The sequence below is a fragment of the Tachypleus tridentatus genome, chromosome 13 (assembly GCF_004210375.1).
Source record: "Tachypleus tridentatus isolate NWPU-2018 chromosome 13, ASM421037v1, whole genome shotgun sequence".
Taxonomy (NCBI): Eukaryota; Metazoa; Arthropoda; class Merostomata; order Xiphosura; family Limulidae; genus Tachypleus; species Tachypleus tridentatus.
The window spans coordinates 6361257-6385563 of NC_134837.1; the positions used below are offsets into that span (position 1 = coordinate 6361257).

General features: G+C 35.7%; 1 protein-coding gene across 1 annotated transcript in view; it reads left to right on the plus strand.

Moving 5' to 3' along the window:
- The window catches only part of LOC143239215 (agmatinase, mitochondrial-like), a 31168-nt gene extending 20613 nt beyond the window's left edge, over window positions 1-10555 (plus strand). Inside the window, exons 5-7 of the mRNA XM_076480106.1 lie at window positions 7377-7521; window positions 8270-8364; window positions 9382-10555. Of these exons, the coding sequence (XP_076336221.1) occupies window positions 7377-7521; window positions 8270-8364; window positions 9382-9486 (345 nt within the window). The 3' untranslated portion in view covers window positions 9487-10555. The remainder of the gene's footprint in view (window positions 1-7376; window positions 7522-8269; window positions 8365-9381) is intronic.
- The last annotated feature ends 13752 nt before the right edge of the window (window positions 10556-24307 follow it).

Here is a 24307-nt window from a genome sequence, read left to right on the forward strand (position 1 = left end):
TGGGTCCAACCTAAGCTAACGGAATATTGGTCCAAACAAAGCTAACGGGATATGTGTCCAAACTAAGCTAACGGGATATGGGTCCAAACAAAGCTAACGGGATATTGGTCCAAACTGAGCTAACGGGATATTGGTCCAAACTAAGCTAACGGATATTGGTCCAAACTAAGCTAACGGGATATGGGTCCAAACTAGGCTAACGGGGTATGGGTCCAAACTAGGCTAACAGGATATGTGTCCAAACTAAGCTAACGGGATATTAGTCCAAACTAAGCTAACGGGATATTGGTCCAAACTAAGCTAACGGGATATTGGTCCAAACTAAGCTAACGGGATATGGGTCCAAACTAGGCTAACGGGGTATGGGTCCAAACTAGGCTAACGGGATATGTGTCCAAACTAAGCTAACGGGATATTAGTCCAAACTAAGCTAACGGGATATTGGTCCAAACTAAGCTAACGGGATATGGGTCCAAACTAGGCTAACGGGGTATGGGTCCAAACTAAGCTAACGCGATATAGGTCCAAACTAAACTAACGGGATATGAGTCCAAACTAAGCTGACGGGATATTGGTCCAAACTAAGGTAACGGGATGTTGGTCCAAACTAAGCTGACGGGATATTGGTCCAAACTAAGCTAACGAGATATTGGTCCAAACTAGGCTGACGGGATATTGGTCCAAACTAGGCTAACGGGTATGGGTCCAAACTAAGCTAACGGGATATAGGTCCAAACTAAGCTAACGGGATATGGGTCCAAACTAAGTTAACGGGATGTGGGTCCAAACTAAGCTAACGGGATGTTGGTCCAAACTAAGCTGACAGGATATTGGTCCAAACTAAGCTAACGGGTATGGGTCCAAACTAGGCTAACAGGATATGTGTCCAAACTAAGCTAACGGGATATTAGTCCAAACTAAGCTAACGGGATATTGGTCCAAACTAAGCTAACGGGATATTGGTCCAAACTAAGCTAACGGGATATGGGTCCAAACTAGGCTAACGGGGTATGGGTCCAAACTAGGCTAACGGGATATGTGTCCAAACTAAGCTAACGGGATATTAGTCCAAACTAAGCTAACGGGATATTGGTCCAAACTAAGCTAACGGGATATGGGTCCAAACTAGGCTAACGGGGTATGGGTCCAAACTAAGCTAACGGGATATAGGTCCAAACTAAACTAACGGGATATGTGTCCAAACTAAGCTAACGGGATATTGGTCCAAACTAAGATAACGGGATATTGGTCCAAACTAAGGTAACGGGATATGGGTCCAAACTAAGCTAACGGAATATTGGTCCAAACTAAGCTAACGGGATATGGGTCCAAACTAGGCTAACGGGTATGGGTCCAAACTAAGCTAACGGGATATAGGTCCAAACTAAGCTAACGGGATATGTGTCCAAACTAAGCTAACGGGATATTGGTCCAAACTAAGCTAACGGGATATGGGTCCAAACTAAGCTAACGGGATATGGGTCCAAACTAAGCTAACGGGATATTGGTCCAAACTAAGCTAACGGGATATGGGTCCATATTAAGCTAACGAGATATTGTTCCAAACTAAGCTAACGGGATGTTGGTCCAAACTAAGCTGACGGGATATTGGTTCAAACTAAGCTAACGGGATATGGGTCCCAACTAAGCTAACGGGATATAGGTCCAAACTAAACTAACGGGATATGTGTCCAAACTAAGCTAACGGAATATTGGTCCAATCTAAGCTAACGGGATATGGGTCCAAATTAAGCTAACGGGATATTGGTCCAAACTAAGCTAACGGGATATGGGTCCAAACTAAGCTAACGGGATATGGGTCCAAACTAAGCTAACGGGTATGGGTCCAAACTAAGCTAACGGGATATGGGTCCATACTAAGCTAAAGAGATAATATTCCAAACTAAGCTAACGGGATGTTGGTCCAAACTAAGCTAACGGGATATGGGTCCAAACTAAGCTAACGGGATGTTGGTCCAAACTAAGCTGACGGGATATTGGCCCAAACTAAGCAAACAGGGTATGGGTTCAAACTAAGCTAACGGATGTTGGTCCAAACTAAGCTGACAGGATATTGGTAAAACTAAGCTAACGGAATATGGGTCCAAACTAAGTTAACGGGATGTGGGTCCAAACTAAGCTAACGGGATGTTGGTCCAAACTAAGCTGACAGGATATTGGTCCAAACTAAGCTAACGGGATATGGGTCCAAACTAAGCTAACGGGATGTTGGTCCAAACTAAGCTGACGGGATATTGGTCCAAACTAAGTTAACGGGATGTTGGTCCAAACTAAGCTGACGGGATATTGGTCCAAACTAAGCTAACGGGATATGGGTCCAAACTAAGCTAACGGGATGTTGGTCCAAACTAAGCTGACGGGATATTGGTCCAAACTAAGCTAACGGGATGTTGGTCCAAACTAAGCTGACGGGATATTGGTCCAAACTAAGCTAACGGGATATGAGTCCAAACTAAGCTGACGGGATATTGGTCCAAACTAAGGTAACGGGATGTTGGTCCAAACTAAGCTGACGGGATATTGGTCCAAACTAAGCTAACGAGATATTGGTCCAAACTAGGCTGACGGGATATTGGTCCAAACTAGGCTGACGGGATATGGGTCCAAACTAGGCTGACGGGATATGGGTCCAAACTAGGCTGACGGGATATGGGTCCACATTAAGCTAACGGGATATGGGTCCAAATTAAGCTAACGGGATATTGGTCCAAACTAAGCTAACGGGATATTGGTCCAAACTAAGCTAACGGGATATGGGTCCAAACTAAGCTAACGGGATATGGGTCCAAACTAGGCTAACGGGGTATGGGTCCAAACTAGGCTAACGGGATATGTGTCCAAACTAAGCTAACGGGATATTAGTCCAAACTAAGCTAACGGGATATTGGTCCAAACTAAGCTAACGGGATATTGGTCCAAACTAAGCTAACGGGATATGGGTCCAAACTAGGCTAACGGGATATGGGTCCAAACTAGGCTAACGGGATATGTGTCCAAACTAAGCTAACGGGATATTAGTCCAAACTAAGCTAACGGGATATTGGTCCAAACTAAGCTAACGGGATATGGGTCCAAACTAGGCTAACGGGGTATGGGTCCAAACTAAGCTAACGGGATATAGGTCCAAACTAAACTAACGGGATATGAGTCCAAACTAAGCTGACGGGATATTGGTCCAAACTAAGGTAACGGGATGTTGGTCCAAACTAAGCTGACGGGATATTGGTCCAAACTAAGCTAACGAGATATTGGTCCAAACTAGGCTGACGGGATATTGGTCCAAACTAGGCTAACGGGTATGGGTCCAAACTAAGCTAACGGGATATAGGTCCAAACTAAGCTAACGGGATATGGGTCCAAACTAAGTTAACGGGATGTGGGTCCAAACTAAGCTAACGGGATGTTGGTCCAAACTAAGCTGACAGGATATTGGTCCAAACTAAGCTAACGGGGTATGGGTCCAAACTAGGCTAACGGGATATGTGTCCAAACTAAGCTAACGGGATATTAGTCCAAACTAAGCTAACGGGATATTGGTCCAAACTAAGCTAACGGGATATTGGTCCAAACTAAGCTAACGGGATATGGGTCCAAACTAGGCTAACGGGGTATGGGTCCAAACTAGGCTAACGGGATATGTGTCCAAACTAAGCTAACGGGATATTAGTCCAAACTAAGCTAACGGGATATTGGTCCAAACTAAGCTAACGGGATATGGGTCCAAACTAGGCTAACGGGGTATGGGTCCAAACTAAGCTAACGGGATATAGGTCCAAACTAAACTAACGGGATATGTGTCCAAACTAAGCTAACGGGATATTGGTCCAAACTAAGATAACGGATATTGGTCCAAACTAAGGTAACAGGATATGGGTCCAAACTAAGCTAACGGAATATTGGTCCAAACTAAGCTAACGGGATATGGGTCCAAACTAGGCTAACGGGTATGGGTCCAAACTAAGCTAACGGGATATAGGTCCAAACTAAGCTAACGGGATATGTGTCCAAACTAAGCTAACGGGATATTGGTCCAAACTAAGCTAACGGATATGGGTCCAAACTAAGCTAACGGGATATGGGTCCAAACTAAGCTAACAGGATATTGGTCCAAACTAAGCTAACGGATATGGGTCCATATTAAGCTAACGAGATATTGTTCCAAACTAAGCTAACGGGATGTTGGTCCAAACTAAGCTGACGGGATATTGGTTCAAACTAAGCTAACGGGATATGGGTCCCAACTAAGCTAACGGGATATAGGTCCAAACTAAACTAACGGGATATGTGTCCAAACTAAGCTAACGGAATATTGGTCCAATCTAAGCTAACGGGATATGGGTCCAAATTAAGCTAACGGGATATTGGTCCAAACTAAGCTAACGGGATATGGGTCCAAACTAAGCTAACGGGATATGGGTCCAAACTAAGCTAACGGGTATGGGTCCAAACTAAGCTAACGGGATATGGGTCCATACTAAGCTAAAGAGATAATATTCCAAACTAAGCTAACGGGATGTTGGTCCAAACTAAGCTAACGGGATATGGGTCCAAACTAAGCTAACGGGATGTTGGTCCAAACTAAGCTGACGGGATATTGGCCCAAACTAAGCTAACGGGATATGGGTTCAAACTAAGCTAACGGGATGTTGGTCCAAACTAAGCTGACGGGATATTGGTAAAACTAAGCTAACGGAATATGGGTCCAAACTAAGTTAACGGGATGTGGGTCCAAACTAAGCTAACGGGATGTTGGTCCAAACTAAGCTGACAGGATATTGGTCCAAACTAAGCTAACGGGATATGGGTCCAAACTAAGCTAACGGGATGTTGGTCCAAACTAAGCTGACGGGATATTGGTCCAAACTAAGTTAACGGGATGTTGGTCCAAACTAAGCTGACGGGATATTGGTCCAAACTAAGCTAACGGGATATGGGTCCAAACTAAGCTAACGGATGTTGGTCCAAACTAAGCTGACGGGATATTGGTCCAAACTAAGCTAACAGGATGTTGGTCCAAACTAAGCTGACGGGATATTGGTCCAAACTAAGCTAACAGGATATGAGTCCAAACTAAGCTGACGGGATATTGGTCCAAACTAAGGTAACGGGATGTTGGTCCAAACTAAGCTGACGGGATATTGGTCCAAACTAAGCTAACGAGATATTGGTCCAAACTAGGCTGACGGGATATTGGTCCAAACTAGGCTGACGGGATATGGGTCCAAACTAGGCTGACGGGATATGGGTCCACATTAAGCTAACGGGATATGGGTCCAAATTAAGCTAACGGGATATTGGTCCAAACTAAGCTAACGGGATATGGGTCCAAACTAAGCTAACGGGATATGGGTCCAAACTAAGCTAACGGGTATGGGTCCAAACTAAGCTAACGGGATATGGGTCCATACTAAGCTAAAGAGATAATATTCCAAACTAAGCTAACGGGATGTTGGTCCATACTAAGCTGACGGGATGTTGGTCCAAACTAAGCTAACGGGATATGGGTCCAAACTAAGCTAACGGGATGTTGGTCCAAACTAAGCTGACGGGATATTGGCCCAAACTAAGCTGACGGGATATTGGCCCAAACTAAGCTAACGGGATATGGGTTCAAACTAAGCTAACGGGATGTTGGTCCAAACTAAGCTGACGGGATATTGGTAAAACTAAGCTAACGGAATATGGGTCCAAACTAAGTTAACGGGATGTGGGTCCAAACTAAGCTAACAGGATGTTGGTCCAAACTAAGCTGACAGGATATTGGTCCAAACTAAGCTAACGGGATATGGGTCCAAACTAAGCTAACGGGATGTTGGTCCAAACTAAGCTGACGGGATATTGGTCCAAACTAAGTTAACGGGATGTTGGTCCAAACTAAGCTGACGGGATATTGGTCCAAACTAAGCTAACGGGATATGGGTCCAAACTAAGCTAACGGGATGTTGGTCCAAACTAAGCTGACGGGATATTGGTCCAAACTAAGCTAACGGGATGTTGGTCCAAACTAAGCTGACGGGATATTGGTCCAAACTAAGCTAACGGGATATGAGTCCAAACTAAGCTGACGGGATATTGGTCCAAACTAAGGTAACGGGATGTTGGTCCAAACTAAGCTGACGGGATATTGGTCCAAACTAAGCTAACGAGATATTGGTCCAAACTAGGCTGACGGGATATTGGTCCAAACTAGGCTGACGGGATATGGGTCCAAACTAGGCTGACGGGATATGGGTCCAAACTAGGCTGACGGGATATGGGTCCACATTAAGCTAACGGGATATGGGTCCAAACTAAGCTAACGGGATATTGGTCCAAACTAAGCTAACGGGATATGGGTCCAAACTAAGCTAACGGGATATGGGTCCAAACTAGGCTAACGGGGTATGGGTCCAAACTAAGCTAACGGGATATAGGTCCAAACTAAGCTAACGGGATATGGGTCCATACTAAGCTGACGGGATATTGGTCCAAACTAGGCTGACGGGATATGGGTCCACATTAAGCTAACGGGATATGGGTCCAAACTAAGCTAACGGGATATTGGTCCAAACTAAGCTAACGGGATATGGGTCCAAACTAAGCTAACGGGATATGGGTCCAAACTAGGCTAACGGGGTATGGGTCCAAACTAAGCTAACGGGATATAGGTCCAAACTAAGCTAACGGGATATGGGTCCATACTAAGCTGACGGGATATTGGTCCAAACTAGGCTGACGGGATATTGGTCCAAAGTAGGCTAACGGGGTATGGGTCCAAACTAAGCTAACGGGATATGGGTCCACCAAAACAATACTTCTAGTTACACTTCTCATTCAACTGTAGTGTACTTCAAGTCACTGGATAAAACATCTCCAGCTCTCTGTACGATTCTAACAGGTGTTTAGAAAATGTCATTTATACACTAACTGGACTACGAAATGAAATCAGTAAAGAATGGTGTGTTTTGGACAGGAAACCTGTACCACGGAGCCTTCAGCAATAGAAACTATGCTGCAAAGCTATTGTTAAGGTGCCTCTAATGTCGTGGTGAGGCTCCGAAATCGTTCTAAAATAACGCATTTTATCTCTGTGAAAATGAGTTTGGACTTACCATAAAAACAGCTTGAGAGACAAAGGTGAACAGGGTTATTTTAACCATAAAAACAGCTTGAGAGACAAAGGTGAACAGGGTTATTTTAATTCATTTCTTCAAACTGAAACTTATAATCTCGACAAAATTGTGTGAGCTAGTTTTGTTTTTATTATTCACTAACTATCACACCCATGTAGCCGAACAAGTGATTCGTACATTGTTTGAACATAATTCTGTCAACATGTGAAATCTATTACTTTTATAACTGTTCTTCGTTGTTAGGGTTTCAGGGTTGTGCACGCAGAAGAATGTTGGCACAAATCTTTAACTCCGTTGATGAAGGAAATTCGAGAACAGATGGGAGATGCGCCAGTCTACGTCACAATCGACATTGACGCACTTGACCCCGGACATGCTCCTGGTACAGGTGAGCACATTTGTATTAATGAAAGAAACATTTATATTTCATTAGTTTTTAAAGGAAAAATATTGAAGTGTACCTAACTTAATCTTAGGCAACAAAGACCAAGTCATTAGACGTCTAAATTAACAGTCGACATTGTCGCTTATAATCGATATTTGTACGTGACCTGTGGCCTGTCATCATTGTTTAGTTAACTCTCTGCACTTGTATGTAAGTTACTGTAAAATGCCAGAATGCATTTTTCGTTTTCTACGTGTATTTACTTTTTGATTTTTTCCAGCAAAACGTATTTTAAATTGCTTTAATTCAATATAAAGTGTGTAAGTTTTATTTTTTCTAGGTTTTAAGGGTTTACAAATTTATTTGTTTTTGAATTTCGCGCAAAGCTACACGAGGGCTATCTGCGCTAGCTGTCCCTAATTTAACAGTGTAAGATTAGAGAGAAGGCAGCCAGTCATCACCACCCACCGCCAACTCCTGGACTACTCAATTACCAACAAATAGTAGGATTGACCGTCACATTATAATGCCCCGACGGCTGAAAGGACGAGCATATTTAGTGCGACGGAGATTCGAACCCGCGACCCTCAGATAATGATTCGAACGCCTTAACCCAGCTGGCCATGCTGGGCATTATGAATTTGTATGTCTTTTAATTGATTATTGTATTAAAGTGTTTTCCTACGAAGTTTCTTGAAAGTTATATTGTTTACTTATCAATAAAGTGGATAAATGTTCTCTTTCATTCCAGGTACTCCAGAAATAGGTGGGCTAACCCCAATCCAGATTTTAGAGTTAGTACGTGGTTGTAGAGGTTTGAACATTGTCGGTGGCGATCTGGTTGAGGTAAGTTGTGCAAAGAATTGTCCACAAAGTTTGATTATGCGTTAAGGTTCTAAAGTCTAATTACAATAACTATACGTTAATATTTTATTTGATTGTTGTTTTGGGGTATTTTGTAAAATATCAGTCACTTTCTCAAACTGTTGTACACCGATAAACATTTTTATAACTATGTGAAAGGAAATGTTAAGAAAGTTTGTCTTTTTTTAATTTCGCGAAAGCTACACGAGGGCTATCTGCGCTAGCCATCCCTAACTTAGTAGTGTAAGACTAGAGGGAAGGCAGCTAGTCATCATCACCACCCACCGCCAACTCTTGGGCTACTCTTTTACCAACGAATAGTGGGATTGACCGTCACATTATAACGCCCCCACGGTTGAAAGGGTGGGCATGTTTGTTGGGACAGGGATTTGAACCTGCGACTTTCAGATTACAAGTCGAACGCCTTAACACGCATATGTTAAGAAAGAAAACTCTTATTATGAACTATTTTTAAAATTCTTTGATTTGTTAAAAATTAAACAATTTCTATGAAATGCTATTTTAAATTTTTGGTAATAACCATGTTTTATATTAGATTTAGTATGATTAGGAATAATCATGTTTTATATTAGATTTAGTATGATTAGGAATAATCATGTTTTATATTAGATTTAGTATGATTAGAAATAATTACGTTTTATGTTCGATTTACTATTATAATGAATAATTATGTTTTATATTATATTTAGTATAATTAGAAATAAATACATTTTATATTAGATTTGGTATAATTAGAAATAAATACATTTTATATTAGATTTAGTATAATTAGAAATAATTACCTTTTATGTTTGATTTAGTATAATTAGGAGTAATTACGTTTTATATTCGATTTAGAAAATTCACATAAAACTCAAGTAGTTTTACAATACACTGTCGTATTAATTCTTTCATATTTGAGGAAATATTAATTTAAAACTCAAAGTAATTTCACATATGTTCGAAAATAACAACAGACACTTTTTTTATACTTTTTAGGTTTCACCTCCCTATGACGTATCCGGTAACACAGCACTTGCTGGAGCGAACATTCTGTTCGAACTGCTTTGTGTTCTTCCAGGAGTAAAATACTTGCAATGTTAGCTTCCCAAATCACTAGCAAACTAACACTTACATTTTCATTAAACCACAAACAACAGGTAATTAATTTATCAGCGTAAGTTTAAAGTTAGAGATATGCTTCATGAAACAGGTCATACAAACACTGAACCACAGTTAGCCTAACGAACTTCTATATTATGTGTACAATAACTAATGTGAGAAGTTTGATTATAAACATATTCGTTTTTGCTCGCATGATGCTTATCGTGTATATAGTACAGTAATGCCCCGTTTGGGGCTCAGAAAGGATTCCCGATAGCCACATTAGGCTATCAGCTGAGTCTACCGAGGGGAATTGAGCCCGCTCTAAACGAATTAGCTCCAAACAATGTCATTTAACATCACATATATAGAGGTGTATAACTGAAGTCACCGTTTCTTACATGTTAGTGACGTACAAGCACTTTATTTAGGTTGTGGTAAACATATATTGAAACTCTACAGTATTATTTATTGAACTAAATGCCAGAAAATTGTAATGGTTATGGAACATTGACTGCTTTTGCTTGTTCATATGTTGTATTATTTGATTAAATAAAAATTACTTAGTTCACTACTACCATTAGTAAGAAAAATTAGTGTTCAGAGAGTTGTGTATTTTCATTTTTTTTATTCTCTCTCTTGAAAAATAATGCCCCAATAAGACAAGAACACTGTAACAAATCAGTTTAAAGCGAGATGGCGCTAAGCAGAGTCTAACTGTATTCCAGTCACCTCGTGTCTAAGTCGTAATTTCTATTGTTGGTTCTTTCTTTGTCATCGCATGACCTTGCCGCGTCCACTATAATTTTTATTCGCAGAAAGGTAATCGTTAGTGCTATAATAAAAATGTTAATATATTACTACCTTATCTGTAAATCTACAAACCATATACCAACGTAGTAACCAAGCATCCCATCTAGGACTGATCTAGTTAATTTTAGGTTTACTTTTGTTAATCGCACATATTCAACATATTACAAAATTCTAATTGCTGCAAGTTTCGATTTTTTTTATTTGTTATTTTCAGGTGTAACAAATTAATTCAAATAAATGAATATTTATACGTGTTTCTCTTATTTGCTTTATTTTTTATAAATTACCAACCTTTAAGTTGTACAGGTTTTACCTTTCTTTTACGTTTACCACTTACAAGTAATCTAAAACTTATACCCTGTAATGTGGGAACGTTTACGTGCAAAACTGTAGCAGATAGATAATAATTAAGGTAAACAAACTTCCACTCAGCCTGAACAGAAAACTGTAGCAGATAGATAATAATTAAAGCGTGAACAAACTTCAACTCAGCCTGAACAGACAAAGAATGAGAAAATCCTCCATGATGGTCATGAAGAATTAAAGAAATGATGAACGGCATCATGAAGATGAAGAGCAGAGATCTGTAGTGTAATACAAAAGAATCCAGCAATGGTAAAGTCGTCGAGAAATGGAAACTAGAGAGATTTGTTCCACAATGAACAAACTAGTGTGTTTAACTAATTCTACCTAGAATCGAGCACATGAATACTTATTTAGTTAGCCCTATCTTCGTGGTTACTTCTTGTCACGAAATGTGATTAGCATGTTGTTTAATTTCTCCTATGTGACTTAAGGTGTTATCTGATAAGATGAAGAAGACATTTCTATTAATAAGGCTGAGAAGCAAAACCCGTGTTGAAAGGTGTCAAGGTGAAATACCAGTTGTCAACAACAAAACAGACGCCAATGCCACTAAACATCAACCAACCACATAATTAACAGATTCGACCAACAGTTAAGCACTGAAGAGACATCTGCTCAACAAAGGACTCAAGTCGCAGTAACACCAAGAAGTATTCCATCCATCGAAATGAAAGCCTATCTGGAAGACTTAGATACAAGAATAGTGATTGATTCTACACAAACCAAAAGCACCAACAAAACAACAGAAAACAGCCACCAGAAAGAAGACAACTTTGACAGTAATTCCATCGATAACCAACAACCTGTCTTTCCAGATAGAACTGAAAACACATGTTTCCCCGAAACACCTCAAAACAGTATCTCAAACAACTTTCTAAAGAATGTTCATTAATCCCTTGAATGGTTTGGTTACCCCTAACAGACTCAGTAATCACTTAAATGACTGGGTTACTCTCGAACTGACTCACTAATCCCTTCGATGACTTGGTTACTCTCTAACCGACTCACTAATCCCTTGGATGACTTGGTTACTCTCTAACTAACTCACTAATTCCTTGGATGGCTTGGTTACTCTCTAACTGACTCACTAATCCCTTGGATGACTTGGTTACTCTCTAACTGACTCACTAATCCCTTGGATGACTTGGTTACTCTCTAACTGACTCACTAATCCCTTGGATGATTGGTTACTCTCTAACCTACTCACTAATCCCTTGGATGACTTGGTTACTCTCTAACTGACTCACTAATCCCTTGGATGACTTGGTTACTCTCTAACTGACTCACTAATCCCTTGGATGACTTGGTTACTTTCTAAACGACTGGAAGTTTTATTTTATTAACCTTTTTCTCAGTCCAGATGACTCAAAAAGTCACATGAAGTGTAGACTTATGAAATGTCTAGACGTCACACACCGTCTTGACATCATGCCAAAATTCCCTTTACCAAACATCTAAACATAATATTAAAATTATAACCAACAATACTGCCCTTTCTTTGAACAATGCTGATAAGCAAATAAAACAGTAATATATTAATTTTCAGTAATTACTAAAAAACTTACCATTTACAATTAAAAGATATAAATAGTTATTTGGATCAACGAATCGTGAATTAAATGCGTTAAAATACAATGAAAATTGTAACTAATAGAATAAAACATTCTTCAAATACAATGAAAATTGTAACTAATAGAATAAAACATTCTTCAAATACAATGAAAATTGTAACTAATAGAATAAAACATTCTTCAAATACAATGAAAATTGTAACTAATAGAATAAAACATTCTTCAAATACAATGAAAATTGTAACTAATAAAATAAAACATTATTCAAATAAAATGAAAATTGTAACTAATAAAATAAAACATTCTTCAAATACAAAGAAAATTGTAACTAAGAAACTAAAACATTCTTCAAATACAATGAAAATTGTAACTAATAAAATACAACATTCTAAAAATACAATGAAAATTGTAACTAATAAAATAAAACATTCTTTAAATATAATGAAAATTGTAGTTAATAAAATACAACATTCTAAAATACAATGAAAATTGTAACTAATAAAACACAACATTCTAAAAATACAATGAAAATTGTAACTAATAAAATACAACATTCTTCAAATACAATGAAAATTGTAACTAATAAAATAAAACATTCTTCAAATACAATGAAAATTGTAACTAATAAAATACAACATTCTTCAAATACAATGAAAATTGTAACTAATCAAATACAATGAAAATTGTAACTAATAAAATAAAACATTCTTCAAATACAATAAAAATTGTAACTAATAAAATAAAACATTCTTCAAATACAATGAAAATTGTAACTAATAAAATACAACATTCTTCGTTATCTGATAAATAGTCCAATCACCAAAATGTTTGTGATTTTATTTTTCGTGATTATAGTAAGGATACCTCTATTCATTTCAGCATCAGTTCTTTTTTGTCTTTGGGGTATTCTCTCCAGATAAATGGTGGAAAGAGTTCACTAGAGGCTCCATTTATAGAATTGAATTCTCCTGTAGGTTCCCTCACCACTGATAAATTCTTCACCGAGGCTCTTTTTTATAGATACCATGGTCTCTTTATAGATCTGATTTACCACTGAGAAATTCTATCATTCTAGTATTGGTGCATACCACCTGTTTTCAGAATTACTAATGGGATGTACAAATATCAATGTATTAAATGTTTTTAGGTCGTATTAGTTCCACCACTAGGTGGCTAACAATTCGCATACAGTAATATGTCAATTTAAGATCTTTGTTGTATTCAATAGTTACAAACATGCACTGAATGAATGTAATGAAACTATAAAAATAAACATTTAAAAAACTCAAACCGAAGATAAAAGAGCAAAACTATGCGGTTCCTTTACTGTTTAATTTGTGAGTATAAGCAAGGTATTAATCAATACCCAAGATACGCGTAAATGTTAATGATCGAGAGACTTTGCAAAATATATAGAGACAGGGATAACTTCAAAACACAATAATAACTGGAGTATTGGGTTTCAGTTCTTTCAGTGAAGTTGTTATTGAAGAGAAACTAATGAGTGAGTTAGATAAGTGGCAGAAACCTTACTCAGTATGAATGATTGTTTATACTCACTGACTTCATTGGTTGTCTGTGGAATTGTATAAGTAAGTTTATTTTGCACCTTAGTCCAGAAACCTGTGTTTGTGAAATACTGATAGCAGCCAGTAGTGTACAAGAAAGAAATAAACGAATTTGTATCTTTTCTGGACTTTGCATTACAAATAATTTAAAAGAAACCTCCAAACTAGAAAACACATTAATGATTACAGTTTTAAGTCTTAATCACTAGACAATTAAAAAAATAAACGAACTCTACCCGCACCAACATTGTACTTATAGCAAAAGCAAATATGGGTCGGTCAGTTTAAGATGAGCGTTATATACAAACCAATGTACATGACAAATAGCTATCCAGGTGGTATTTTAGGATTTTCAAACTGTATTGCTTGTAGATAAATATATAAATATGTTTGAAGGCTGCACTCGTGGTGTTTCAAACTGTAGTGAGCGCGTCTGTTTTTCTAAAGGAGCAAATAACTGCAATATATTTAGTATTTTAAGCATACTTCAGTCAAAGTGTTGTAGTCGTTTCACGAGGAATGTCACTAGTATCTTAACCATACTTCAGTCAAAGTGTTGTAGTCGTTTTACGAGGAATGTCACTAGTATCTTAACCGTACTTCAGTCAAAGTGTTGTAGTCGTTTTACGAGGAATGTCACTAGTATCTTAACCATACTTCAGTCAAAGTGTTGTAGTCGTTTTATGAAGAATGTCACTAGTATCTCAACCATACTTTAGTCAAAGTGTTGTAGTCGTTTTACGTAGAATGTCACTAGTATCTCAACCATACCTCAGTCAAAGTGTTGTAGTCGTTTTACGTGGAATGTCACTAGTATCTTAACCATACTTCAGTCAAGATGTTGTAGTTGTTTTACGTGGAATGTCACTACTATCTCAACCATACCTCAGTCAAAGTGTTGTAGTCGTTTTACGTGGAATGTCACTAGTATCTCAACCATACTTCAGTCAAAGTGTTGTAGTAGTTTTACGTGGAATGTCACTACTATCTCAACAATACATCAGTCAAGATGTTGTAGTCGTTTTAAGTGGAATGTCACTAGTATCTCAACCATACCTCAGTCAAAGTGTTGTAGTCGTTTTACGTGGAATGTCACTAGTATCTCAACCATACTTCAGTCAAAGAGCTGTAGTCGTTTTACGTGGAATGTCACTAGTATCTTAACCATACTTCAGTCAAAGTGTTGTAGTAGTTTTACGTGGAATGTCACTAGTATCTCAACCATACCTCAGTCAAAGTGTTGTAGTCGTTTTACGTGGAATGTCACTAGTATCTCAACAATACCTCAGTCAAGATGTTGTAGTCGTTTTACGTGGAAAGTCACTAGTATCTCAACCATACCTCAGTCAAAGTGTTGTAGTCGTTTTACGTGGAATGTCACTAGTATCTCAACCATACTTCAGTCAAAGTGTTGTAGTCGTTTTACGTAGAATGTCACCAGTATCTTAACCATACTTCAGTCAAAATGTTATAGTCGTTTTACGTGGAATGTCACTAGTATCTTAAACCATACTTGAGTCGAAGTGTTGTAGTCGTTTTACGTGGAAACTCACATGTATCTTAACCATACTTCAGTCAAAATGTTGTAGTAGTTTTACGTGGAATGTCACTACTATCTCAACAATACCTCAGTCAAGATGTTGTAGTCGTTTTAAGTGGAATGTCACTAGTATCTCAACCATACCTCAGTCAAAGTGTTGTAGTCGTTTTACGTGGAATGTCACTAGTATCTCAACCATACTTCAGTCAAAGAGCTGTAGTCGTTTTACGTGGAATGTCATTAGTATCTTAACCATACTTCAGTCAAAGTGTTGTAGTCGTTTTACGTGGAATGTCACTAGTATCTTAATCATACCTCAGTAGATGTTGTAGTCGTTTTACGTGGAAAGTCACTAGTATCTCAACCATACCTCAGTCAAAGTGTTGTAGTCGTTTTACGTGGAATGTCACTAGTATCTCAACCATACTTCAGTCAAAGTGTTGTAGTCGTTTAACGTGGAATGTCACTAGTATCTTAACCATAGTTCAGTCAAAATGTTATAGTCGTTTTACGTGGAATGTCACTAGTATCTTAACCATACTTCAGTCAAAGTGTTGTAGTCGTTTTACGTGGAATGTCACTAGTATCTTAATCATACCTCAGTCAAGATGTTGTAGTCGTTTTACGTGGAAAGTCACTAGTATCTCAACCATACCTCAGTCAAAGTGTTGTAGTCGTTTTACGTGGAATGTCACTAGTATCTCAACCATACTTCAGTCAAAGTGTTGTAGTCGTTTTACGTGGAATGTCACTAGTATCTTAACCATACTTCAGTCAAAGTGTTGTAGTCGTTTTACGTAGAATGTCACTAGTATCTTCATCATACCTCAGTCAAGATGTTGTAGTAGTTTTACGTCGAATGTCACTAGTATCTCAACCATACCTCAATCAAAGTGTTGTAGTCGTTTTACGTCGAAAGTCACTAGTATCTCAACCATACTTCAGTCAAAGTGTTGTAGTCGTTTTACGTGGAATATCACTAGTATCTCAACCATACTTCAATCAAAGTGTTGCAGTCGTTTTACGTGGAATGTCACTAGTATCTTAATCATACCTCAGTCAAAGTGTTGTAGTCGTTTTACGTGGAATGTCACTAGTATCTCAACCATACTTCAGTCAAAGTGTTGTAGTCGTTTTACGTGGAATGTCACTAGTATCTTAACCATACTTCAGTCAAAATGTTATAGACGTTTTACGTGGAATGTCACTAGTATCTTAACCATACTTCAGTCAAAATGTTGCAGTCATTTCACGTGGAATGTCACTAGTATCTTAATCATACCTCAGTCAAGATGTTGTAGTTGTTTTACGTGGAATGTCACTAGTATCTCAACCATACCTCAGTCAAAGTGTTGTAGTCGTTTTACGTAGAATGTCACTAGTATGTCAACCATACTTCAGTCAAAGTGTTGTAGTCGTTTTACGAAGAATGTCACTAGTATCTGAACCATACCTCAGTCAAAATGTTGTAGTCGTTTTACGTGGAATATCACTAGTATCTCAACCATACTTCAGTCAAAGTGTTGTAGTCGTTTTACGAAGAATGTCACTAGTATCTCAACCATACTTCAGTCAAAGTGTTGTAGTCGTTTTACGTGGAATATCACTAGTATCTCAACCAAACTTCAGTCAAAATGTTATAGACGTTTTACGTGGAATGTCACTAGTATCTTAAACCATACTTCAGTCAAAATGTTGTAGTCGTTTTACGTGGAGTGTCACATGTATCTTAACCATAATTCAGTCAAAATGTTGTAGTCGTTTTACGTGGAATGTCACTAGTATCTCAACCATACTTCAGTCAAAGTGTTGTAGTCATTTTACGTGGAATGTCACTAGTATCTTAACCATACTTCAGTCAAGATGTTATAGACGTTTTACGTGGAATGTCACTAGTATCTTAAACCATACTTCAGTCAAAATGTTGTAGTCGTTTTACGTGGGGTGTCACATGTATCTTAACCATACTTCAGTCAAAATGTTGTAGTCGTTTTACGTGGAATATCACTAGTATCTCAACCATACTTCAGTCAAAGTGTTGTAGTCATTTTACGTGTAATGTCACTAGTATTTTAACCACACATCAGTCAAGATGTTGTAGTTGTTTTACGTGGAATGTCACTACTATCTCAACAATACCTCAGTCAAAGTGTTGTAGTCGTTTTACGTGGAATGTCACTAGTATCTTAACCATACTTCAGTCAAAATGATGTAGCCGTTTTACGTGGAATGTCACTAGTATCTCAACCATACTTCAGTCAAAGTGCTGTAGTCGTTTTACGTGGAATGTCACTAGTATCTTAATCATACCTCAGTCAAGATGTTGTAGTCGTTTTACGTGGAAAGTCACTAGTATCTCAACCATACCTCAGTCAAAGTGTTGTAGTCGTTTTACGTGGAATGTCACTAGTATCTCAACCATACTTCAGTCAAAGTGTTGTAGTCGTTTTACGTGGAATGTCACTAGTATCTTAAGCCATACTTCAGTCAAAATGTTATAGTCGTTTTACGTGGAATGTCACTAGTATCTTAAGCCATACTTGAGTCGAAGTGTTGTAGTCGTTTTACGTGGAATGTCACATGTATCTTAACCATACTTCAGTCAAAATGTTGTAGTAGTTTTACGTGGAATGTCACTACTATCTCAACAATACCTCAGTCAAGATGTTGTAGTCGTTTTAAGTGGAATGTCACTAGTATCTCAACCATACCTCAGTCAAAGTGTTGTAGTCGTTTTACGTGGAATGTCACTAGTATCTCAACCATACTTCAGTCAAAGAGCTGTAGTCGTTTTACGAAGAATGTCACTAGTATCTCAACCATACTTCTGTCAAAGTGTTGTAGTCGTTTTACGTGGAATGTCACTAGTATCTCAACAATACCTCAGTCAAGATGTTGTAGTCGTTTTACGTGGAAAGTCACTAGTATCTCAACCATACCTCAGTCAAAGTGTTGTAGTCGTTTTACGTGGAATGTCACTAGTATCTCAACCATACTTCAGTCAAAGTGTTGTAGTCGTTTTACGTGGAATGTCACTAGTATCTTAACCATACTTCAGTCAAAATGTTATAGTCCTTTTACGTGGAATGTCACTAGTATCTTAAACCATACTTGAGTCGAAATGTTGTAGTCGTTTTACGTGGAATGTCACTACTATCTCAACAATACCTCAGTCAAGATGTTGTAGTCGTTTTACGTGGAAAGTCACTAGTATCTCAACCATACCTCAGTCAAAGTGTTGTAGTCGTTTTACGTGGAATGTCACTAGTATCTCAACCATACTTCAGTCAAAAAGCTGTAGTCGTTTTACGTGGAATGTCATTAGTATCTTAACCATACTTCAGTCAAAGTGTTGTAGTCGTTTTACGTGGAATGTCACTAGTATCTTAATCATACCTCAGTCAAGATGTTGTAGTCGTTTTACGTGGAAAGTCACTAGTATCTCAACCATACCTCAGTCAAAGTGTTGTAGTCGTTTTACGTGGAATGTCACTAGTATCTCAACCATACTTCAGTCAAAGTGTTGTAGTCGTTTAACGTGGAATGTCACTAGTATCTTAACCATAGTTCAGTCAAAATGTTATAGTCGTTTTACGTGGAATGTCACTAGTATCTTAACCATACTTCAGTCAAAGTGTTGTAGTCGTTTTACGTGGAATGTCACTAGTATCTTAATCATACCTCAGTCAAGATGTTGTGGTCGTTTTACGTGGAATGTCACTAGTATCTCAACCATACTTCAGTCAAAATGTTATAGTCGTTTTACGTGGAATGTCACTAGTATCTTAAACCATACTTGAGTCGAAGTGTTGTAGTCGTTTTACGTGGAATGTCACATGTATCTTAACCATACTTCAGTCAAAATGTTGTAGTAGTTTTACGTGGAATGTCACTAGTATCATAACCATACTTCAGTCAAAGTGTTGTAGTCGTTTCACGTGGAATGTCACTAGTATCTTAACCATACTTCAGTCAAAGTGTTGTAGTCGTTTTACGTAGAATGTCACTAGTATCTTAATCATACCTCAGTCAAGATGTTGTAGTAGTTTTACGTCGAATATCACTAGAGTCTCAACCATACCTCAATCAAAGTGTTGTAGTCGTTTTACGTCGAAAGTCACTAGTATCTCAACCATACTTCAGTCAAAGTGTTGCAGTCGTTTTACGTGGAATGTCACTAGCATCTTAAACATACCTCAGTCAAAGTGTTGTAGTCGTTTTACGTGGAATGTCACTAGTATCTTAACCATACTTCAGTCAAAATGTTATAGACGTTTTACGTGGAATGTCACTAGTATCTTAACCATACTTCAGTCAAAATGTTGCAGTCATTTCACGTGGAATGTCACTAGTATCTTAATCATACCTCAGTCAAGATGTTGTAGTTGTTTTACGTGGAATGTCACTAGTATTTCAACCATACCTCAGTCAAAGTGTTGTAGTCGTTTTACGTAGAATGTCACTAGTATCTCAACCATACTTCAGTCAAAGTGTTGTAGTCGTTTTACGAAGAATGTCACTAGTATCTCAACCATACTTCAGTCAAAGTGTTGTAGTCGTTTTACGTGGAATGTCACTAGTATCTCAACCATACCTCAGTCAAAGTGTCGTAGTCGTTTTACGTGGAATGTCACTAGTATCTGAACCATATTTCAGTCAAAGTGTTGTAGTCGTTTTACGTGGAATGTCACTAGTATCTCAACCATACTTCAGTCAAAGTGTTGTAGTCGTTTTACGTGGAATGTCACTAGTATCTCAACCATACTTCAGTCAAAGTGTTGTAGTCGTTTTACGTTGAATGTCACTAGTATCTCAACCATACTTCAGTCAAAGTGTTGTAGTTGTTTTACGTGGAATGTCACTAGTATCTCAACCATACCTCAGTCAAAGTGTTGTAGTCGTTTTACGTGGAATGTCACTAGTATCTCAACCATACTTCAGTCAAAGTGTTGTAGTCGTTTTACGAAGAATGTCACTAGTATCTGAACCATACCTCAGTCAAAATGTTGTAGTCGTTTTACGTGGAATATCACTAGTATCTCAACACTACTTCAGTCAAAGTGTTGTAGTCGTTTTACGAAGAATGTCACTAGTATCTCAACCATACTTCAGTCAAAGTGTTGTAGTCGTTTTACGTGGAATGTCACTAGTATCTCAACCATACTTCAGTCAAAGTGTTGTAGTCGTTTTACGTGGAATGTCACTAGTATCTTAACCATACTTCAGTCAAAATGTTATAGACGTTTTACGTGGAATGTCACTAGTATCTTAAACCATACTTCAGTCAAAGTGTTGTTGTCGTTTTACGTGGAATGACATATGTATCCTAACAATACTATAGCCAATATGTTGCAGTCGTTTTTTGTTGTTTTTTTTTGTAATGTCACTTTCACATGATGATACAAGAACAACGCCTGTTTACTGTTAGACATGACTGATCAAGAAGAGAGTTTGAACTCTAGAAGTGACATTCGTTTATCTGCCTTTGATAGTTGGTCAGAGAAAGTGTGATTGTAGAGAAAAACATTCAAATCTAAAATATAATGTCCTTATTATAGAAATATAGCGACAAAACATTATAATGTTCTTATTATAGTGATAAAACATTATAATGTTCTTATTATAGTGATAAAACATTATAATGTTCTTATTATAGTGACAAAACATTATAATGTCCTTATTATATTGACAAAACAGTATAATGTCCTTATTATAGAAATATGGTGACAAAACATTTTATGTTCTTATTATAGAAAAATAGTGACAAAACATTATAATGTCCTTATTATAGTGACAAAACATTATGATGTCCTTATTATAGAAATATAGTGACAAAACATTATGATGTCCTTATTATAGAAATATAGTGACAAAACATTATAATGTCCTTATTATAGAAATATAGTGACAAAACATTATAATATCCTTACTATAGTGACAAAACATTATAATGTCCTTATTATAGTGACAAAACATTATAATTTCCTTATTATAGAAATATGGTGACAAAACATTATAATGTCCTTATTATAGAAATACAGTGACAAAACATTATAATGTCCTTATTATAGAAATACAGTGACAAAACATTATAATGTCCTTATTATAGAAAAATAGTGACAAAACATTATAATGTCCTTATTATAGTGACAAATCATCATAATGTCCTTATTATAGAAATATAGTGACAAAACATTATAATGTCCTCATTATAGTGACAAAACATTATAATGTCCTTATTATAGTGACAAAACATTATAATGTCCTTATTATAGTGACAAAACATTATAATGTCCTTATTATAGTGACAAAACATTATAATGTCCTTATTATAGTGTCAAAACATTATAATGTCCTTATTATAGTGACAAAACATTATAATGTCCTTATTATAGTGACAAAACATTATAAGGTCCTTATTATAGTGACAAAACATTATAATGTTCTTATTATAGAAAAATAGTGACAAAACATTATAATATCCTTATTATAGTGACAAAACATTATAATGTCCTTATTATAGTGACAAAACATTATAATGTCCTTATTATAGAAATATAGTGAAAAAACATTATAATGTCCTTATTATAGAAATATAGTGATAAAACATTATAATGTCCTTATTATAGTGACAAAACATTATAATGTCCTTATTATAGTGACAAAACATTATAATGTCCTTATTATAGAAATATAGTGACAAAACATTATAATGTCCTTATTATAGTGATAAAACATTATAATGTCCTTATTATAGTGATAAAACATTATAATGTCCTTATTATAGTGACAAAACATTATAATGTCCTTATTATAGAAATATAGTGACAAAACATTATAATGTCCTTATTATAGTGATAAAACATTATAATGTCCTTATTATAGTGACAAAACATTATAATGTCCTTATTATAGAAATATAGTGACAAAACATTATAATGTCCTTATTATAGAAATATAGTGATAAAACATTATAATATCCTTATTATAGAATTATAGTGAAAAAACATTATAATGTTCTTATTATAGTGACAAAACATTATAATGTCCTTATTATAGTGACAAAACATTATAATATCCTTATTATAGTGACAAAACATTATAATGTCCTTATTATAGTGACAAAACATTATAATATCCTTATTATAGAAATATAGTGACAAAACATTATAATGTCCTTATTATAGAAATATAGTGATAAAACATTATAATATCCTTATTATAGTGACAAAACAGTATAATGTCCTTATTATAGTGACAAAACATTATAAAGTCCTTATTATAGTGACAAAACATTATAATGTCCTTATTATAGAAATATAGTGACAAAACATTATAATGTCCTTATTATAGAAATATAGTGACAAAACATTATAATGTCCTTATTATAGTGACAAAACATTATAATGTCCTTATTATAGAAAATAGTGACAAAACATTATAATGTCCTTATTATAGTGACAAAACATTATAATGTCCTTATTATAGAAATATAGTGACAAAACATTATAATGTCCTTATTATAGTGACAAAACATTATAATGTCCTTATTATAGTGACAAAACATTATAATGTCCTTATTATAGTGACAAAACATTATAATGTCCTTATTATAGTGACAAAACATTATAATATCCTTATTATAGTGACAAAACATTATAATGTCCTTATTATAGTGACAAAACATTATAATGTTCTTATTATAAAAAATAGTGACAAAACATTATAATATCCTTATTATAGTGACAAAACATTATAATGTCCTTATTATAGTGACAAAACATTATAATGTCCTTATTATAGAAATATAGTGACAAAACATTATAATGTCCTTATTATAGAAATATAGTGATAAAACATTATAATATCCTTATTATAGTGACAAAACATTATAATGTCCTTATTATAGTGACAAAACATTATAATGTCCTTATTATAGTGATAAAACATTATAATGTCCTTATTATAGTGATAAAACATTATAATGTCCTTATTATAGTGACAAAACATTATAATGTCCTTATTATAGTGACAAAACATTATAATGTCCTTATTATAGTGACAAAACATTATAATGTCCTTATTATAGTGACAAAACATTATAATGTCCTTATTATAGTGACAAAACATTATAATGTCCTTATTATAGTGACAAAACATTATAATGTCCTTATTATAGAAATATAGTGACAAAACATTATAATGTCCTTATTATAGTGACAAAACATTATAATGTCCTTATTATAGTGATAAAACATTATAATGTCCTTATTATAGTGACAAAACATTATAATGTCCTTATTATAGAAATATAGTGACAAAACATTATAATGTCCTTATTATAGAAATATAGTGATAAAACATTATAATATCCTTATTATGGTGAAAAAAAACATTATAATGTTCTTATTATAGTGACAAAACATTATAATGTCCTTATTATAGTGACAAAACATTATAATATCCTTATTATAGTGACAAAACATTATAATGTCCTTATTATAGTGACAAAACATTATAATGTCCTTATTATAGAAATATAGTGACAAAACATTATAATGTCCTTATTATAGAAATATAGTGATAAAACATTATAATATCCTTATTATAGTGACAAAACATTATAATGTCCTTATTATAGTGACAAAACATTATAATGTCCTTATTATAGTGACAAAACATTATAATGTCCTTATTATAGAAATATAGTGACAAAACATTATAATGTCCTTATTATAGTGACAAAACATTATAATGTCCTTATTATAGTGACAAAACATTATAATGTCCTTATTATAGTGACAAAACATTATAATGTCCTTATTATAGTGACAAAACATTATAATGTCCTTATTATAGTGACAAAACATTATAATGTTCTTATTATAGAAAAATAGTGACAAAACATTATAATATCCTTATTATAGTGACAAAACATTATAATGTCCTTATTATAGTGACAA